At 36.5% G+C, this 19,692-nt stretch overlaps 1 protein-coding gene across 17 annotated transcripts in view; it reads left to right on the forward strand.

Moving 5' to 3' along the window:
- The window catches only part of MYBPC1 (myosin binding protein C1), an 86,859-nt gene that overhangs the window by 18,847 nt on the left and 48,320 nt on the right, over nt 1-19,692 (forward strand). For 9 of the 17 annotated variants that reach the window (XM_070599778.1, XM_008527452.2, XM_070599772.1 and 6 more), the window contains 7 exons: nt 814-855; nt 8,666-8,704; nt 9,231-9,266; nt 10,898-11,008; nt 15,948-16,096; nt 16,426-16,543; nt 18,046-18,097. In XM_070599778.1, coding sequence (XP_070455879.1) covers nt 814-855; nt 8,666-8,704; nt 9,231-9,266; nt 10,898-11,008; nt 15,948-16,096; nt 16,426-16,543; nt 18,046-18,097 — 547 coding nt within the window. The remainder of the gene's footprint in view (nt 1-813; nt 856-8,665; nt 8,705-9,230; nt 9,267-10,897; nt 11,009-15,947; nt 16,097-16,425; nt 16,544-18,045; nt 18,098-19,692) is intronic. The other 8 variants (XM_070599781.1, XM_070599785.1, XM_070599777.1 and 5 more) reach the window with 1 other exon arrangement.

The raw sequence follows: 19,692 nt of genomic DNA on the forward strand, positions 1-19,692 counted from the left end.
GAGAATTCACACTCGAAACAGTTCTTTTCTTACAAGTCAGACACTATTTGTACCTAAAGTAATGATTCTCAACAGCAAGAAGTGCAAACCAGACAGTATCAACTGATAAAATCTGACGTCCGTGCTCTTGTAATGCATTTATTGCCACTCAATTCAAACGAGAAGGTTAATATGTGTGCCAAAATATTTCCTTTGAAACTAGTGTACAATTATAGATTTTATACCCTGGCTCCTTACTATGATATTATCTAGAAGTCCAAACTATTGGAACCATTACATGGGTCAAACTTCCTAAAAAGTCAGTCCCTTGTTGGGGTCTAAAATGAAATGACCTACATTTTATACTTGCTTCCACACCAGCATACTATAACATGGCCCCAACATAGTTAAGGGTATTCTAACAAAATCTGTATTGCATGTTTCTGTGTATACTTTTTTCAAAAGTGATCATATTTACTAATTGCTTTTATTAAAAGTTTAATTTGACTCTATGTTATAATTCCCAAATTCATAATTCATGTAGTATAGCATACTAGATGGGTATGTAGCATTTTTTATGATCTGTTCTATTGTCATTAATTTCTTCTCTCCCCTCCTCCCCACCTTGCTCATCACACAATAAAATGCTTTCTTGTTTTTATTACTGTTTTTTTAAATTTTTTTATTGCAGTAACATTGCATTATAACATTATATAGCTTTCAGATATACCGTGTAACATATTTTGAATTCTGTGTAGATTACATCATATTCACTATCCAATAAAATGCTTTCTTTAAGATACTTCTAAAAATGTGCTTGTTCTTTCCACACAGAACCAAATAAAGAGAAGGAGGCCGGAACTGCACCAGCAAAAGGTGAGTTGGAGGAAGGGAGAGTGAGGCTGAATTCACAAAATTAGAAGCAGAAAGAGGTCAGTAGTGATTGCCGTGGTGGCCCCATAGATGTCCCCTGCATTACCTTTCATCAGTGTGGTTTAGAGTTCTTTGTTTGCATCCTATCTGCACAACCCAAGCAGCATAATGGTGAATGGTGTTCAGTTTTCACTATAGACATTTCTAAAAGAAAAACAACAATGATAAAAATATCACAAGCACTTTTTGAGATGCCAGCAAATTAATTGGTCGTTTGCAAGTTCCAATGTGCATGTGAAGGAAAAGAAGTGTCTGGTCTCTTTGGGATTATGCAAATTTGGCAAATTATCTGGATTACCTAGATTTTTTGAATGGACATTTTCATGTTACTGTGTGAAATATTCCAGGTTTCACTAGTAATTTTGAAGACCAGCATCTCATTTGTAACACTAAGTATTCATGTAGATTTATATAGTGATTTATACAGATGGACGATACAACCTTAAGCAAACATCATGTTGCTCCTTATTGAATTGGAAACTCATTAAGTCCTGTAATATTATTCTATTTTTACTTTATATGGAGATAGTCCAGCTTTAGAACGTGAGTAATCATTATCATGTCCTGCTGTGGATCCATGAAATACTAATTTCCTTGTCTCCTCATGGAGGAAGTTGCTGTCATTACTGACCACCTGCCTTAAGCCAAAGGGCCTTAGTTTTCTATAGAAGAAAGTTTTCACAGAGGTAGATTTAACAATTCTGCTTTATATGTTTGTATCATCATTTTTAAAAGTTCATCTTTTGTTCGTGTAATGAATAACATAGTCTAAATTTTGGAATAACCAATTATTTCCTGACTACAATAAGATCTTTGTCTTTTTCCTGGACACCACTGAAAAGCACGTCAAGTGTCTTTTTGTTCTTACTATGTCATATTTCATTACCTAATTCCAGTGACATTATTGTCTCCTATACATTAGTAAAATACTTTTTTTCTTTCTTTCAGTACATTGGACCACCTTTCTTCAGCTAACTTGAACTTACGCTCTCATAAATGAACACATAATGTTAATACACTTACTTTGTCCTTGACCTTCAGTGGCTCCCGTGGATAGCAACCTGAGTACCAGTCCTGGACACGTGGGCCACAGTCTGAAGGTTATTTGCTTATGGAATGCAGACAGTGCAAACTCTTAGAACTCCTTCCATGAGATGGGTTCAAGGATGTTGGGACATCCTGGCTGAAGTTATTGTAACATTATTCTCCACAACGCCGATGGCGTACGCATCTGTTTCCAAATTTGGAAAGGTGCTTGGACAAGGCTGTAAGGCTCAACCAACAGAGCAGATGATGTAATCCCAGAGGGCAAGCTGTCAAAGTTTAAACAAAGCTTGTGCCTGACCCTTAATCTGAAAAGTCATCAAATTATATTTGTATGCCTAAACGAGAAAATGCCTTTTTGTAAATTAAAATCAACCAACCAACCAACAAAATTCTTTTTCTTTATGCAGAACACAGTACAATGAAAGAGCAAGGCCAGATGACTAGGGCATCTGAAATTAGTTGCGTTTTCTTCTGACATTTGCAGAAGTTAAGCAAGGCCATGGCCCAGATACATAAACTGCCATTTATATATTTGCTCCACCTGGCTAGGAAGCAAATCAATTTAGGATAGAAATTGACATCCCTAAATAAAGAAGGTAAGTGGATGGAAGTTATTTCTAAATATACAGTCCTCTTCAACTATTACTCACTTTCGTCAAAGACAGAGAAATTTCAAAGAAATACTTGAGCCGCAAGTCGACACAATACTCATTGCTGTGCGTATCCTTGGTTGAGAAGAAGCTTTGCATGCGCATAAAGATTGACAGGTGCAGCAGACCTTTTCTCCAGCCTTGACTAGAATGTCCTTCCCTGACCTTCACGCTCCCCCTACCATCAGTGCCTCTAACTGTTTTTTAACCCTTCAACTCAGGTCTCACTCCTTTGTCAGCTTTCCCCTTGAGGATCCTAGCTCCCTCTAATCTCCACTTCCTCCTCCTGACTACTCTTGGACCTGTTGCTGCTGTCGTTAAATCACTCTTTCCTCCACTTAGTCACTTATTAACGGTTCCCTCCTTTTCCTAACAGGTTGTAAGCTTTTTGACAGTCAGGTACCATGTCTTAACTCTGCTCTGTGCCCTTCATCTCATTTCTTTCAGTGTCTGACAGAGAGCTGCATGCGGCAATCTCCTAATGAATGAACAATTGAATTTTTCACACTGGCTTAGCTGCAGATCATATAGATGACGGTAATCTGGATAGATTTTTCTTCCATTTAACATGTTTTCTGGGCAGGAGGATGAACATCCCATGCATACTCTTTGTCAGTGAGATCAGAATGAGGTACCAGAACCATGCATTATGAATGCTCACCCTCGGAAGAGATGGGTGATGTAAAACCAACTCGAAGCTATTGAAAATGGTCACAGCTGAATATTAGTACATTTTCAGCACTTAGTTAGGCCTCTATCTAGTTAGTTGAAGTAAATTCAATTAATAACTCCAAGACAGTCACTATTAAGAACATTATTCACAATAATGCAGCCTTAATATCTTTCCCTGATTGCCTGAAATGCAACAGCTTGGAAATGTCCTAAAAATTTTTTGGTAACCACAGAATGTTGTTTGGTTCTGATATAAGTCTTATAAGTAGTGTTTTTGGTTGGATTTGCCAACTTTTTCACATTTACTAAGACTCTCTGTTTGGGAAACAGCTGATTTCCCAGGAAGAGGTTTTAGTATTTGTTTGTTTGCTTCTGGACTTGTCCAACCCGTTATCCTGCTCCCTAACACTGCCCACTTTGTCCTGGAATTCAAACAATAGGGAGGAGAATAAAGAAACGTGTTTAATCAAACAGCAATACCAGAATTTAGATCTGCAAATCCCCTTCAGAGTGTTCATACTGGAAGGCAATGTCCTCATAAAAATAACGCTGCTGTGGCTTAGAATTCTTCCAGAAAAATGACAGGTGGAAAATCAATGGAATGCAAAGTATAGATTCTTTTCTATATCCTCAGTGGAGCCAAAGATCTGCCTTTGTTCTCACGTTCATGTATTCAGCAGGTATTTACTGACTGTTCACTATGTGCTAGGCGCGGGTGTGGGCACTGGGTCCTGCCCTCCAGAAGCCGACTTTAGGGAGCTTAGAGGGGAGAATGACCATCAGCAGAGGACAGTGGATTTCAGCTTTGAAAGCAGACAGTTGTCACAGAGAGCCATGTGTAGAGAATAATATGGGTGCTCAAATGGGATCATACTTTTTTTTTGATCAACCAACATTGCATGTGTGAACATAGGGTAATGAGACTGTCTCTTCTGTGCTTTAATTGGCCCTGTGGGAAGTTTCAAAACTGGTCCTGTAGGTGTTTCCAAACATGCCAGCAGCATAGAATCAGCGACCACTTTGAAGATCAGTACTCATTTCAATGCCTAAGTTCTGATATATTTTTTTAACTTTTATTTTTTCATCTTATTAGTTTATAGTCTGTATATTTTTAGGTAAACCCAATTAGAATAGTTACTGCCTCTTTTGTTTGTCTTCTAGAAAAATAACTGCTTTTGGTAATCACAGCAAAGGAAGTAAAAAGTTACTTTCTTTTTCTGGGCATTAACATTAACATTACCACATAAACTATCATAACTCAACCCTGTGAACCCTGTGCATATTAAGGATCTCACATAACTTGAGACAAGAGTCTTTCCTTTGGGGTAAATGTGATTGGCAGATCAGGAAGTAAATCAGCAGCAGTTCCAGTAAATTTCTCCTAAATTATAACTGTTTTTTTCCTGAGGAAGATTTGCTATGAGCTAACATCTGTTGCCAGTCTTCCTCTTTTTGCTTGTGGAAGATTCGCCCTGAGCTAGCATCCATGCCGATCTTCCTCTATTTTGTATGTGGGTTGCCACCACAGTTTGGCTGCCGATGAGTGGTGTAGGTCTGTGCCCAGGAACTGGACCCGGGCAACTGAAGCAGAGCGTGCAGAACTTAACCACTAGGCCATGGGGCTGGCCCCAAATTATAACTCTTTTTACTTAAAAGAATGATTATTATTATTTTTTTCATTTAGGTCCCTTTACATTTGCAATAACATTATCTTGGCGCTTCTCACTAGCATGCTAAAATATTTTTGTGCAATTTTTCCTTTAGGTATCAAAGCAATCAACCATCTACTAAAAAGCCTCTGTGCTTTACCCGTGTATTCTAATTACATTATTTCTTTGTAATGAACTTGGTTAAAAATTAATATCACCATACTTTTCAATTCTAAGATACAGCTGTTATAAAATGCAACATTGATTTAAAAGATTTGAGGGAGAAAAAAGTCATTAAGTAAATGTATTCATTGTAAGATGAATCCTGATTCAATAGCATCAAAGTGTGAAGGCATATATCTTCTCAATAAGAAAATAGGATAAATTAATCAAATGCCTCAAAACATGCTGAATTAATGTTACCTGTTATTGTCTCCCATCTGTGGTTGTTGTTGCTGCTGTTAATTTTGGTCGTGTACACCAATAGTTACTGCTTGAAGAATTCATAAATTTGTCTAAATCAAGCAAGGTATTTAACTGAGGCCTATTTACAGTCACTTCTATCTTAATTTTATATACTTTTTATTCTTTATTCTGAAATCTCAGCAATTGTCCCAAATTTGTTTTACTTAAAAAATTAATTTAAAAAGGCAATTGAAATCAAACATAGGTAGAAGTTATTTTATTCCCAAGAGAGTGTGGAGAATTTCAATAACGTACACATTCAACCATCGCCGGAGTTCCCTTCCTCGCATTCCAGATTTCACGTGTACCCCTGCCCCGCCCCCGCAAAATCCCAGGCTTGTAATATGAGACTTGAGTTCTTTCCTGACTTTCCAGGCGTTCTTCTCTGGGAACTTCAGTTGTTTAAAGAATCATTTTTACGGTTTTACAGATGCTATTTTCCCATGACTTAAAGACAAACAAAATTCTGCTTTGGTAAATCTCCCCTCTGTGTAGCTAGAGGAGACAGCTCTACTGCTCTGTGGTCTGTGGTCTTCCGGTACCCTGTATTCTAAAGAGCCAAAACCAGATGTGTACATTTTCATCGTCATTGTAGTCACTTCTAAATAGAAAAAAAGAAACTATGACTTACATATTGTATTTTGTTTGGTTTGGTTTGAAAATATTCTTTGTGTAATACCATGCCTTTCATATACGTGTTACTGAATTAGTCACAATGCAAAAGACTCAGATATTCAATTTCCCCTCTAGCAGGAAATCTGTTCTTGCATGGTAAATAAGAACAATTAAACCTTTCATTCTCATACAATTCAACCAAATTCAACCAGGCAACTTTTCAAGAATTTCAGGTCGGGATCCCAACATCTTAACTACATTTCCCAACCTTAAAGGGATGCCAGGACCAAAGCTACTTTTAAAAAAAGGAAAACGGTAAGCTTTCCCCCCTGTCAATTACATTTTCTGGCACTTCAGTAAATTTGAAGATTTATGTACAAAGAATCAAATATTGCCAGCTGAGAAGTAATTGCTGTTTGAAAGTAACCGTTGGATCTTCTCAAGTATCATTTCATGATACTTTGAACTACTGCTTTAATATGTGGTACCTTAAAAGTCTAAAGTAATTGTGCCTGACCCCCCAAATACTCTTAACATTTAGTCAACATTGAAACTACTCACCCATCAAATTTTTGCTTAAAAAATGGATTATCCTTTCATCTTAGTTTTACAAAAGGATGTGAATACTCTTTTTTCAATCATGTCACATTCTTAACAGTTGACTCAAGGATTCGTTATGCACTGTACACAAAGCAAACAAACAAAAAATCCCCACAAAACTTGTACAACTTGAAGTGTCCATTTGACTGCAAATGGTTCTAGTGTCTAGTTTGCATGTAATAAAGCAAGCTCCTTTCTAAGATTTGGTTGACTTTTAAAACTTCATTTTCAAGAATTTTTACAGGACTTTAAATCAAGATTCTTTACATATTTCAGTAAATAAAAGTCTTCAAATAGGTTGCAAGAATAAAATACTAACACTGAATTAAATTAATGGCAAATAATATGGAAAAGTTGCAAGGTATTTTATTTTTGGTTATGTGAAGTTTTAGCTATCTAACAGTCTTCTGAAATATAGAATTCCCTGACAGCTCAGGAATACGTACACTTCCTCAGATGCGTGATTTCATGGCGTGTGAATGGATATTCCCAGATAAAAGGATTCAAAAGTGAACTGTTTGATAGATGTTAACTGCTATATCATTTCTTGCCTCTACCCCCAGTGCCTACACATATTAACACAAAGCTGAAGGCTTTGAGCTATCCCTCAGTAAACGCACACACACAATACAATAAAATACAAGCATTTAACTTTATTTAGCCTAGCGTTTTCCAAGCTTCTTTGACCACAGAAAGTTTCCTCTGAAGAATTCCGAATCTCACACTATCCAGTGAATCACCTCTTGGGTTCTGAAGATTTAACATTAAGTTCTGTCTATATTACAGTAGTTATTTTGTTAAAAAGTAATAAAACATATCTCTGATTGACTTTTAGGAATGAAATTTCAGGCTGGTAAATAATATTTGTAGTAAATATTCTAATAGATTATCCAAAAACGGCTATTTTACCTCTTCTTTTCAGGAGTTATTTTTTTGCTTGAGGAAGATTCTCCCTGAGCTATCATCTGTGCCAATCTTCTTCTCTTTTGTATGTGGGCCACCACCACAGCATGGCTGATGAGTGGTGTAGGTCCATGCCCGGGAACCAAACCTGTGAATCCAGGCTGCTGAAGCGGAGTGCACCAAATTTAACCACTGGGCCACCAGAGCTGGCCCTCAGAAGTTTTTTAAAGCACTTTTTAATTTGCAGTGCATGTTTTTTCTGTATTCTATTTTATGCAATCATATAAGTTTGCATTTTGAAATCCACAATTATTGCAGTATTTTAAGTACAAAGATTAATATCACCTACACTGACACTAGTCTTCATGCTTTGGGAGGGGAGGGGCAGAGGTTCAGATAACCTCAAATGCCTGTTTAAGCATCTAAAATGTAAAGACACTTTGAAATTCAGACATTTTAGAAAGGAGGAATATTCAGTGCCTCTGCACATAAACACTACAAGGCGTTTTTGAATTTCACAAATGTGCATGGGTAAATATTTAAAAAATTATACATTGACCAACACCAATATAATCTTGGGAAAATGCTTATAAAGTTCCTAAAATAATTATTGGTGAACTTTGTAAGTACTGCAAATTGATTTATATTAGTTAATGTTGATTTTTGTTTCCTAAATACAGAAGGGGAATTAATCACAAGGTTTTTGGAGTGGCGGGTAACGAGTTCTCAAACAGTACATATTTGCTTTTCTGTCTGTGTCCAAATGATCATGGTATATGAATTATGTCTATGATTGACCTTAGTCACAAGACAAGAACTTGAAAAGTGACTCTGTTGTTGATTTCCTCAAGGTTAGAATTTCAGCATTAGTTTTTTTCTTAACCTACAATTACATAAAACACTTGCATAGAGTTCCATATTTGTCTACGCTTTCATTGGATTACTCTCCTCTCTCACCTTTTTTATTTATTTTTCTCTTTGGCCTGAAATACTCACATTTAATTTTTCAGGTACCAAGTCTTCTAAGGCTTACTCATCAGTTGAAAGTGTTTTGTTTAGTTTCTCCTCTTCTGTTTCAGATTTCTCTTTTCTCAGGATACTCAAGACGAAGTCCTTTTCTCCTTGACATTTTGTTCCTATTTCTTGTTTCAGATGAAGAGGAAACCTTCCCGCCTAGTGCCCTGCCTCCAGGTTAGGATAATTCCACCCCTTTTCCCCACTTTGTAATTTATTATTAATTGACAGTAAAAGAAAAGAAAAGGCAGAGCACCTTGGTGAGAAAATGTGCAGAGCAGGACCACCAGGTTTTGCCAGTACCACCACCAAGAGGGAAAACGGCTTTCATGGCAATTTTCGCTTTACATGAGAAAAGTTCTTAAAAGAGGCTTTCTTTGTAAAATAAATGACTAGTAAATCTTGGGTGTAAATTTTAGGGGCAAAAATGTTTATTTTCTATTTCCAGCTATATACTCCTTTTCTCTGTTCTTTAGCTATTAGGATTTTTAAATTTTATCAACATTTTTTTAAAGAAGACACATACTTTTTATAGATGCTTTCATAGTTGAAGCTCTACTGATTTTTTCATCCAAGCCAACTTCTAGCTTTTTCTCCCCATGATGAGAAGAGACAGGGTTCGGGGGAATCCAAGAAGGTTGAAGTCTACCCTCCATTTCCACCCCCTTCCCCTTGCATCACCCAAATCCCGCTTTCCTTTCAGGTTTGGGTAGTCGGGCCCTGGAAAGAAAAGATTCAGGTGAGCACACGCCTGGAGCCAAGTGTCCCGGCCCCATCCTAATATAATCACTACTGACCTCATTTCTTGAAGCTGTATTGACTCTAATCTCTGTTTTATTCAGTTTGTAGCTTTTAAAGCAATCTTTCCTTACATTTTCTCTTACAAAAAAACTAATGTATTGAGAAACAATTAATTTTGCATGATACACACACACATAAATTCAGGAATCTAGCCACATATACCACAGGTTTCTTGGTTTTATTATAACTACTTTTTAACATTTGCATTACACAGTGATTAAAAAACTTTTAAAATCTCCATCACTGAGATGTGCTGAATTAGATAATAATACACATTTTTATAGAACTTTACATAAAGTTGATAAAACTCCTACAAATGCATCCTGTTGCATTCTGTGAGGTCATTCATTCATTCAACAAGTTTTGTTGAGGGTCAACTGTGATCCTCCTCTGGGCCAGGCACTTTTGCAGGCACTTACAGGTATAGAAATGAACAAAACAATAACAATTCCCACCCTCGTGTTGCAAATATGAATGACCGCCATACTCATTATTGCTATTAAGATCACAGACACTCACAACATAAAATTTTAACATCAACTTGGGTATTAAAAAAAATTGTGTAACCATGTGACTACATTACATAACTTCGTTGTGAAAGTGGTGGTCTCCTATAGATGCAAATACTAAGCATGATTGGTACATGAAACTAAAATAACTAAATATACACTTCCTTCTTTTCAAGAAACATTAACAGGTAGAGAGTTGGCAACCATACATTTTTTTTCCAGTTATTAAGTGGCGGAAACTGAACTTCTCTGCATTCAGCTCTCGGAGACAGAGGGACTAGCTCCAGTTCTCTCTCCTGCCCTTCTCATTGGAGTTGACTGCTGATTAATACCAGATAAGCACCTGGAGTGCAAAATAGAAAATGCACAATAAACTTCACTTCCAGCTTGTCTCTCTTCATGGGAAAGCCTCAAAGAATATATTTCACTTTCTATTTTTTTTGGGTTTTTCCTTTTTTACAGGACGCTCCTTGTACTCCTGAAATATGTACCTGCAGGTCATGGTCTGTTACTTAATTGTCAAACTATGGCCACATCTATACAACCCTCATAGAATTGTCTAATCATACAACAGCAGGAATCTAAAAGTACCAGGCCAGGCTTGGCTGTCTGACGCTTCCCAGTTAACCTGCAAACTGACCCATCCAATTCTATTGTATAGATATGGGCTTATAGTCAGTCACCTGGAGAAGTACTAAGAGTACTGCTTTAACATACTTCCCACCGTTATTTATCTGTTAGACGACAGGCAGGTTGGGGAAACAAAGGAACCACGGCTGCCAACAAGGACAGAGCAACGACTTACCTGAAAAGTTTTACTATTCCTAAGAATTAGAAAATGTTCCTTTATCCCACCATGGAAGAGATATCTCTGTAAGAACGGGGATCTGTCACTCTCTACTGATAGCTGGGGGAGATAGGTGGAAAGAATGATGTTACATTTATCCAGGTTTATTAGACAAAGTAAAGCTTCCCATGGATGAGACCAACAAACCCAGGTAAGTCTGCCTAAGAAAGACCCGGCCCTGAAATAATCCTTTTCCTCCTTTCTGCTCATTAGAATGGTCTCTTGGTGACTCACCTGCTGGGGAAGATCAAGATAAACAGAATGCCAATTCTCAGCTGTCCACCCTGTTAGTGGAAAAGCCTCAGTCAGGAGCAGTGAAAGTTGGTGAGTATTAAATCCTGCATTTTTTTTTAAATGGAGGTGAAATTCACGTGAAATAAAATTAACCATTTTAAAGTGAACAATCAATGGCTAGTATTACACTCAGTGTTGTGCAACCACTGCCTATATCTAGTTCCAAAACTTTTTCGTGACCCAAACAGAAACTGTGTACTCCACTAAGCAGTTACTCCCCATTCTCACTCCTCCAAGCTCCTGGCAACCATGAATCTGCTTTGTCTCTATGGTTTCCCTTATTTTAGATATTTCATTTAAGTGAAATCACACAATATGTGACATTTTGTGTCTGGCTTCTTTCACTTAGCATGTTTTTGGGGTTCATCCAAGTTATAGCCTGAATCAGTACTTCCTTTCCTTTTTACGGCTGAATAATGCTCCATTGGACATATATACTAAATCCTGCTTTTTTATAACCTGAAAAGAAGAGTGGCGGCTATCATTGCGGTGACTTTTAGCTCCTAGTCGTTGAGTGCCTGAACCCCGCAGCCCGGTTGGGTTCAAATCAATTTCCTCGTCTGTAAAATGGGGGTAATACTACCTGTGAAGTACTTTGAACACTGTCTGGCATATCTTAAAGTTCTGAGCCAGTGTTTGCTGTCATTCTGGCATGCGCCTTTCTGCAAGATGATTACAAAAGCTATGATGATGCACACATGCTAGATCATAATGTGTAGTATCTCAGAGGAAGCTAGTTAGATAGATGGTTTGATTTTGGAGATATTTATTCAAAAAATATTGATCACAGCTCTTCTTTTATGCACTATGCTGAACACTGAGCATAACATGTGAGTACTCAGAACTTACAGTCTTAATGGGAGGAGCAGACAACAAGAAATTAATCAAATAAACAGATAATCACAAAAGCCAAGTGCCATGAAGAAAATAAACAGGGTGGTGAGTTAGACAAGGACTTGGGGGACCAAGAATTTTAACTAAATAAATTTTTATAGGGAATATATTGTGATCATAATTACTCTTTGGCACTTACCAAATATTATGAAAATGAGCACGTAGCTGACTCTATTCTAAAATTGTTTCTTTTAGGTCTAGAATGTAGAAGCACACTGCACAGGAATGGAAGTTTGCTTCCCTCGTGTTTCTGGAAGACACAGAATGCCAGACAGGCCGCAGGTCTAGGGTTTTGATGTCCTTAGAGTCTAATCAGTTAATACAAACAGGCAGGTTTAATTCAAAAAGATCAGTTTCATTTAGTCACGTTCCTGTAATTCCAGACTTCCCATCATGTTGCCTAACAAAAAGGATGGAAAAAAGTCCATATATTTGTGGGGTTTTCCTCTCTGTTTTTTGCTGTAATAATTAATACATTGGAAAGTGCTCAGAAAACTACAAATGAGGTACCTTTTAAACATCACTACTTGTGAACACAGTAAATTTGTAAAGTGATTCCCTTTTAATTTTATTTATTTTTTATGAGGAAGGCAACTTCATTTTCTTTCTTCCTTTGATCCCCTTCATCTATTTCTCTCACCCTCCACCCCCTCCCTCTGGCAAACACCAATCTGTTCTCTGTATCTATGAGTTTGTTTTCTTCTGTTTTTTTAGATTCCACATATAAGAGAGATCATACAGTATTTGTCTTTCTCTGTCTGACTTATTTCATTGAGCATAATGCCCTCGAGTTCCATCCGTGTTGTCACAAATGGCAAGATTTCTTTCTTGTTTTATGGCTGAGTAATATTCCATTGTGTGTATATAACACAATTTCTTTATTCATTCATCCATCAATGGATACTTAGCTTGTTTCCATACCTTGGCTATTGTAGATAATGCTGCAATGAACATGGGGATGCATTTATCTTTTCAAGTTAGTGTTTCCATTCTCTTCAGATAAATATCTAGATGTAGAATTTCTGGATCTTATTGTAGTTCTATTTTGAAGAACTTCCATACTGTTTTCCATAATGCCTGCACCAATTTACATTCCCACCAACAGTGCATAAATATTTCCTTATGTCTGCATCCTCACCAACACTTGTTATTTCTTGTCTTTTTGATAATAGCCATTCTAACAGGTGTGAAGTGATATCTCACTGTGGTTTTTGATTTGCATTTCCCTGATGATTAATGATGTTGAGCATCTTTTCATATACCTGTTGGCCTTCTGTATGTCTTCTTTGGAAAAATGTCTATTCAGATCTTCTGCCCATTTTTTGATGGGATTGTTTGCTTTTTTGCTATTGAGTTGTATGAGTTATTTATATATTTTGGATATTAGCCCCTTATCAGATGTATGATTTACAAATATTTTCTCCCACTCAGTAGGTTACCTTTTCCTTTTGTTGATGGTTTCCTTTGCTGTGCAGAAGCTTTTTAGTATGATGTAGTCCCACTTACTTATTTTTGCTTTTGTTGCTTTTGCATTTGGTGTCAGATTTAAAATCATTGCCAAGAGCTATGTCAAGGAGTACCAGCTATGCTTTACCCTAACAGTTTTATGGTTTCGGGTCTTATGTTCAATTTTTAATCCATTTTAATCTTTGTGTATGGTATAAGATAGTGGTCAAGTTTCATTCTTTTGCATGTGGCTGTCGGTTTTCCTAATACCATTCGTTGACAAGACTGTCCTTTCCCTATTGTATATTCTTGGCTCCTTTTTCGTAAATTAATTGACCATTTATGCATGGGCTTATTTCTGGGTTCTCTATTCTGTTCCATTGATCTATGTGTCTGTTTTTATGCCAACACCTTACTATTTGACTTACTACAGCTTTGTAATATACAGCATTCCCCCCTTATCCATGGGAGATACGTTCCAAGACCCCCCAGTGGATGCCTGAAATCACAGATAGTACCAAACCCTATATATACTGTTTTTTCATATACATACACTCCTACAATAAAGTTTAATTTATAAATTAGGTACAGTAAGAGATTAATAACAATCACTAACAATAAAGTTGGCTTTGGAGCCATTATTAAGTAAAATAAGAGGTTCTTGAACACAAGCGCTGTGACAACACAACAGTTGATCTGATAAGCAAGATGGCTAGTAAGTGTTTAAAGAGTGGGTAGCATACACAGTGTGGATACACTGAACAAAGGGATGATTCATGTCCTGGGCAGGACTGAGCAGGACAGTGAGAGATTTCATCACACTACTCAGAACAGTGCGCAATTTAAAACTTACTGTTTATTCCTGGAATTTTCCATTTAATATTTTCAGACCACAGTTGGCCACAGATAACTCAAACAGTCATTAAAGGGAGACTACTGTAGCTTGAAATCAGGGAGTGTGAAGCCACCAATTTTGCTTTTCTTTCTCAAGATTGCTTTGGCTATTTGCAGTTTTTTTGTGGTTCCATAAAAATTTTAGGATTATTTGTTCTATTTCTTTGAAGAATGCCATTGGAATTTTGATAGTGATTGCACTGAATTTATAGATTGCTTTGGGTAGTATAGACATTTTAACAATATTGATTCTTCCAACCCATGAACATGGAATATCTTTTCATTTATTTGTGTCCTCTTCAATTTCTTTCATTACTTGTAGTTCTTGTAGTTTTCAATATACAGGTCTTTCACCTTCTTGGTCAAATTTATCCCTAGGTATTTTATCCGTTTTGATACAATCGTAAATGGGATTGTTTTCTTTATTTCTCTTTCTGATAGCTTGTTACTAGTGTCAAGAAACACAACAAATTTTTGTGTATTGATTTTGTATCCTGCAACTTTACTGAATTCTTTTATTAGTTCTAACAGTTTTTTGATGGAGTGTTTAGGGTTTTATATATATAATATCATATCATCTGCAAAATAATGACAGTTTTACTTTTTCCTTTCCAATTTGGATGTCCTTTCTTTCTTTCTTTTCTTTCTTTTTTTTTTTTTTTTTTTTTTTTGTCTAATTGTTCTTGCTAGAACTTACAATACAATGTTGAATAAAAGTGGTGGAAGCGGGCATCCTTGTCTTGTTCCTGATCTTAAAGGAAAGGCTTTCAGCTTTTCACTGTTGAGTATGATGTTAGCCATGGGTTTGTCATACATGGCCTTTTTTATGTTGAGGTATGTTCTTTCTATACCCACTTTGTTGAGAGTTTTTATCATAAGTGGATGTTGAATTTTGTCAAATTCTTTTTCTGCATCTGTTGAGATGATCATATGATTTTTATCCTTCATTTTGTTAATGTGGTGTATCACATTGACTGATTTGTGGATATTGAACCATCCTTGCATCCCTGGAATAAATCCCACTTGATCATGGTGTATGATCCTTTTGATATGTTATTGAATTTGGTTTGCTAATATTTTGTTGAGGATTTTTGCATCTATGTTTATAGGGATATTGGCTTGTAATTTTATTTTCTTGTGATGTCCTTGTTTGATTTTGGTATCAGGGTAATGCTGGCCTCATAAAATGAGTTTAAAAGAATTCCTTTCTCTTCTATTTTTTGGAAGAGTTTCAGAAGGATTGGTATTAATTCTTCTTTGAATATTTGATAGAATTCACCAGTGAAGCCATCTGGTCCTGGGTTTTTGTTTGTTGGGAGGTTTTTGATTACTGATTCAATCTCCTTACTAGTAATTTGTCTGTTCAGATTTTCTGTTTCATCATGATTCAGTCCTGGTAGGTTATATGTTTCTAGGAATTTATCCACTTCTTTGAGATTGTCCATTTTTCCATTTTTATTTTATATATATTATATAAAACTAAACAAAAATTATTTCCACTAATTAACCCATTGCTCCTTTTCTGCTCCATAAACCTCAAGAGCAGAATAAGATGGAGTATCCTAAGAACTTCTAGGGTACTCATAAAAATATCAGGGCCATTTCATTGCACAATTCCAGGGGCACCAGTCACATCAGAGTGTATGTAGTGCAGTTCTGTATAATTCCTTCCAGTTGAGAGCAAAACAAACGGCAATTTTTAAACCATAATCTGAATCACTTGTGCTTTTTCTAGGTGAAAATATCACCTTTATAGCCAAAGTCAAGGCTGAAGATCTTCTTAGAAAGCCCACTATCAAATGGTTCAAAGGGAAATGGATGGACCTGGCCAGCAAAGCTGGAAAGCACCTCCAGCTGAAGGAAACCTTTGAAAGGCATAGTCGGGTATGGCCCTGAACTCCTGGAACAGGCTAGCTCATTCCTTCTGTGTCCATAATAGGTCATTTTCAGTTTCAGCTTTGAGAGATTTCAGCCCCCAAAAATTCTCTGGAGTTACCATTCCCAGTGTCCATATTCTGGCATGGTTGCTATGATGTACCCAGGGGCTGAGGAGGACATTGATCTCTCCTATATTGAAAGCATTGTACTGGAATCCCCAGATACAGACACATCTTTAAACCTTTGCTGAGCAATTTGGAAAATAACTGAAATGTGATGGCCTTTTTCTGTTGGCAAGGTAGGGCTGAAATATGTCTTGATACATTTCATTACAGGTGTACACTTTTGAGATGCAGATCATCAAAGCCAAAGAAAACTTTGCAGGAAACTACAGATGTGAGGTCACCTATAAGGATAAGTTTGACAGCTGTTCATTTGATCTTGAAGTACATGGTAAGAGAGCTTTCTTGTCCAGGCAAATGTGATTTTTTTTTTTTCTTTATCGGGTATGTGGGGATAGAGCAGAAGAAGGTCATTTAATACTACGAGATTTTAAAAATAAAGTTTCCTTTAAAAATGTGTGTGTTTCTAATTGTGGTACTCTCAGCAAGCCTTCTGAATTAAATTATGAGACAATTTAAAAATAGAACTCGGTGGATTTTATTGCTAAGTATCACTTGTCCATGCTATCTATATTCCTTCAATCTCCCAGATAAGGGCTGATGCATGCCATTATTTTGCTGCTACTAAATTTACCTGTTTCATTGGGTCCACTATTTCCATTCAGGTTTGGAGATAAGTTAATATGGTATGAGGATTTCAGGATACCCAGGTGGAAGGGAGGATTTCTCTTATAAGGACTAATGTCAGATAGGGAAGTTCTCCATCCATATGTTCTGTGTACTGCCCAGAGTGAATTTAATAAGGATAAATGTAAAGGTGTACATATGGATTGGAAAAAATTTCACTTCTATAAGTATACAAAGGTAAAGTTGACGTGGCAGCAAAGATCATAAACTCAAGTTGAATCCAAAGTGAGATATAACTACAAAAGACAAAGCTGGTGTAATTTAAAACTGGGCCATTATAAGTGGTATGGGATCTAGGTTTAGGAAATAATACTCTTCTCTGCAACATGCTACTTGTTCCACATTTGGAATAATGTCTTTGGCCATGGGCACCATACCTCTACTGGGATCCCTTCTGGAATAGAGTAACTAGCAGGATGGAACCCAGATACCACGCTCTATTCAGTTTGAATGTGTGAGTGAAGGAAGTCAGACATATATAACTCGTAAATAAGGGAAGGGCTGCCACACAGAAGAAGGAAAAGGCCATTTTCCATGCACTCAAGCATTTAGGCAGATTAGAATCAAAAGGTGAAAACTGTGAGAAGGTGATCTTTGTCTTAACATTAGCATGACCTGTTTCACTAAAGTTATGTAGACACAACTGGAGGTTGTGAACGAGATTCCCATTCTGATAGATGTCAAGCAGAAGCTGGATGATCGTGTGTGGAGGCACCGTTGAGATTTCTGTATTAAGTAAGAATCTAGTTATTAGTAGTGCTTCTTCCATCTGGCCGGGCATGTCTGAGAATCACCTGAATGGCTTTTTAATATTATTGATTTCTGGGCGCCCATCCTTGATCCAGTGAATCAAAATCTCCAGCAGGGAGAACAAGAAGCTGATATTTTTTAAGTTCCTCACGTGATTCTAATGGGCAGGCAGGTGGAATGACAATTGGATAAGGGAACTCCTAAAGTCCTTTCATTGATTCTGTGTGAGGAGGATGAGGTATGATGTCTCATCAGCTCAGCCATCCAGGAGGAGAGCCATCCTCCCTTCACCTGGCATTCCTTCCATCTGAAGAATCTCCCCAGCCTGGAAAGAGACTGAACATAAAATTGCCTTCTTAATGGGTATTTATTTTATTGTTTTCTTTCCTTTCAAAGAATCTACCGGAACTACTCCAAACATTGACATCAGATCTGCTTTCAAGAGAAGGTAACTTCAAAAGGGGACTCTAGGTAGTTTTGTATAACATGAAAGTGGAGGATTTTCAAAACTCTTTTCCTCCACACTCTATATTACAAATGAGAACAATTGTTTTCACTGTAGTCAAACATGCCATATATTCAAAAGTCAGTGCTCTGGAAAAGCCATGGATTTAAAGCCAAATCAAGTATATACTGATCATTTTTAAGAATATTCTTGTTATAGTGAAGCTCTCATTTTTAAAGGTTTCACAGTTGCCTTATAGAAACACACTTTCAACCTATTCATATGTGGCTTCTTCCTGGATTGCATAATAGCCCACCAAATGGCCAAAAAAGATAGATATATCAAGATACACATCTTACATGACATCAGTTAAGTAATGTCAGAAAACCTATAGTGCTTTTCATCTAGAAATCACTTATGGTACTCTTAAACCAGTGTCTGGAAAACCACAATTAAGTAGCTACCTATTAAAGTTAGCACTATTTAAATATTGGATTATCCTAAATGAAAGACTATTGAGTCTGCTGGAATAAAGAAGACTGTAGAAGGCAAAATGTGGACACCTGTTTGATTTATTTTGCTACTGCTGAGGCTGAAAAATCAGGGGGTCAAGGAAGAAAAATGAAAAAATTTTTCTAGTCTATGAGAAATGTACCTAGCCCCATACCACCATTATTTTACTCTCTGTGCTTAATTCTTCCATAATGTAAATTCGTTAATGAGAGCAAATATTTCATTCTTGCTGTGACTGAATCCACGTACAGTTTCGTTGAATAAGGAAAGTATCCCAAACTAGTATAAAGCAATGATTTAGTCTGCTAATAAAAGGCATATTTCCCTCCTAAATTATAAATAAAAATTTTAATTGCTTTTAAAAGATTTTTAATATTACCCGATGAGTCAATTGGTATTTTTGTAAAGCCACAACTTTTAAATCCTATTATTTTCCTTTCACCTTCTCTTCACCCCCGGTTCAGCAAATGCAGACATCTAAAACTATACTCATCCTGTGTACGAGGATATTTTAGGAGAGGGAGACGTAATCTACCAAATTTTGCACTTTAAAATAATAGAAATGTGTTTATCTTGAAAGGTCTTCTCCAAATACCTGCCATTAAAGAAATTTTGAAAACACATGATCCGAGTTCAGTTCTTATGACTCACATGTTATACACACTGTTTTTAAACCCACAGCCTCTTTTCTTAGAAACCATAACTAACATTTGTAAAGAGCAGGAAACAAAATCTTCATTAAAAAATTAAACGTGTAAGTAAATATGTAGTGCCGTTTAAATGTCAGCCCCATAGCTTCTATTTAGGGTTTCCATGAAATCACAAAGACGGCTGCATGCCTAATTTGAGATGCATTTCTCCAAAGGAAAGCACTTTAAAAAACTCCTAGTAAAAGGGTCATCAACAATTCAAAGACAAATTTTCAAAAAATGCATTTTAAAAGGTATAAATATTAACAAGAAAATGAAGAGGTTATAATTATTTCCCTTTAAAACAGAAAGGAATGCATCTTTCAGAAAGCTCTGCACCAGCTCCATTCTTATGTTATGTTGGTATCACATTATCTGATTCATCTATTGATGGAC

This window comes from Equus przewalskii, chromosome 29 (genome assembly GCF_037783145.1).
Source record: "Equus przewalskii isolate Varuska chromosome 29, EquPr2, whole genome shotgun sequence".
Taxonomy (NCBI): domain Eukaryota; kingdom Metazoa; phylum Chordata; class Mammalia; order Perissodactyla; family Equidae; genus Equus; species Equus przewalskii.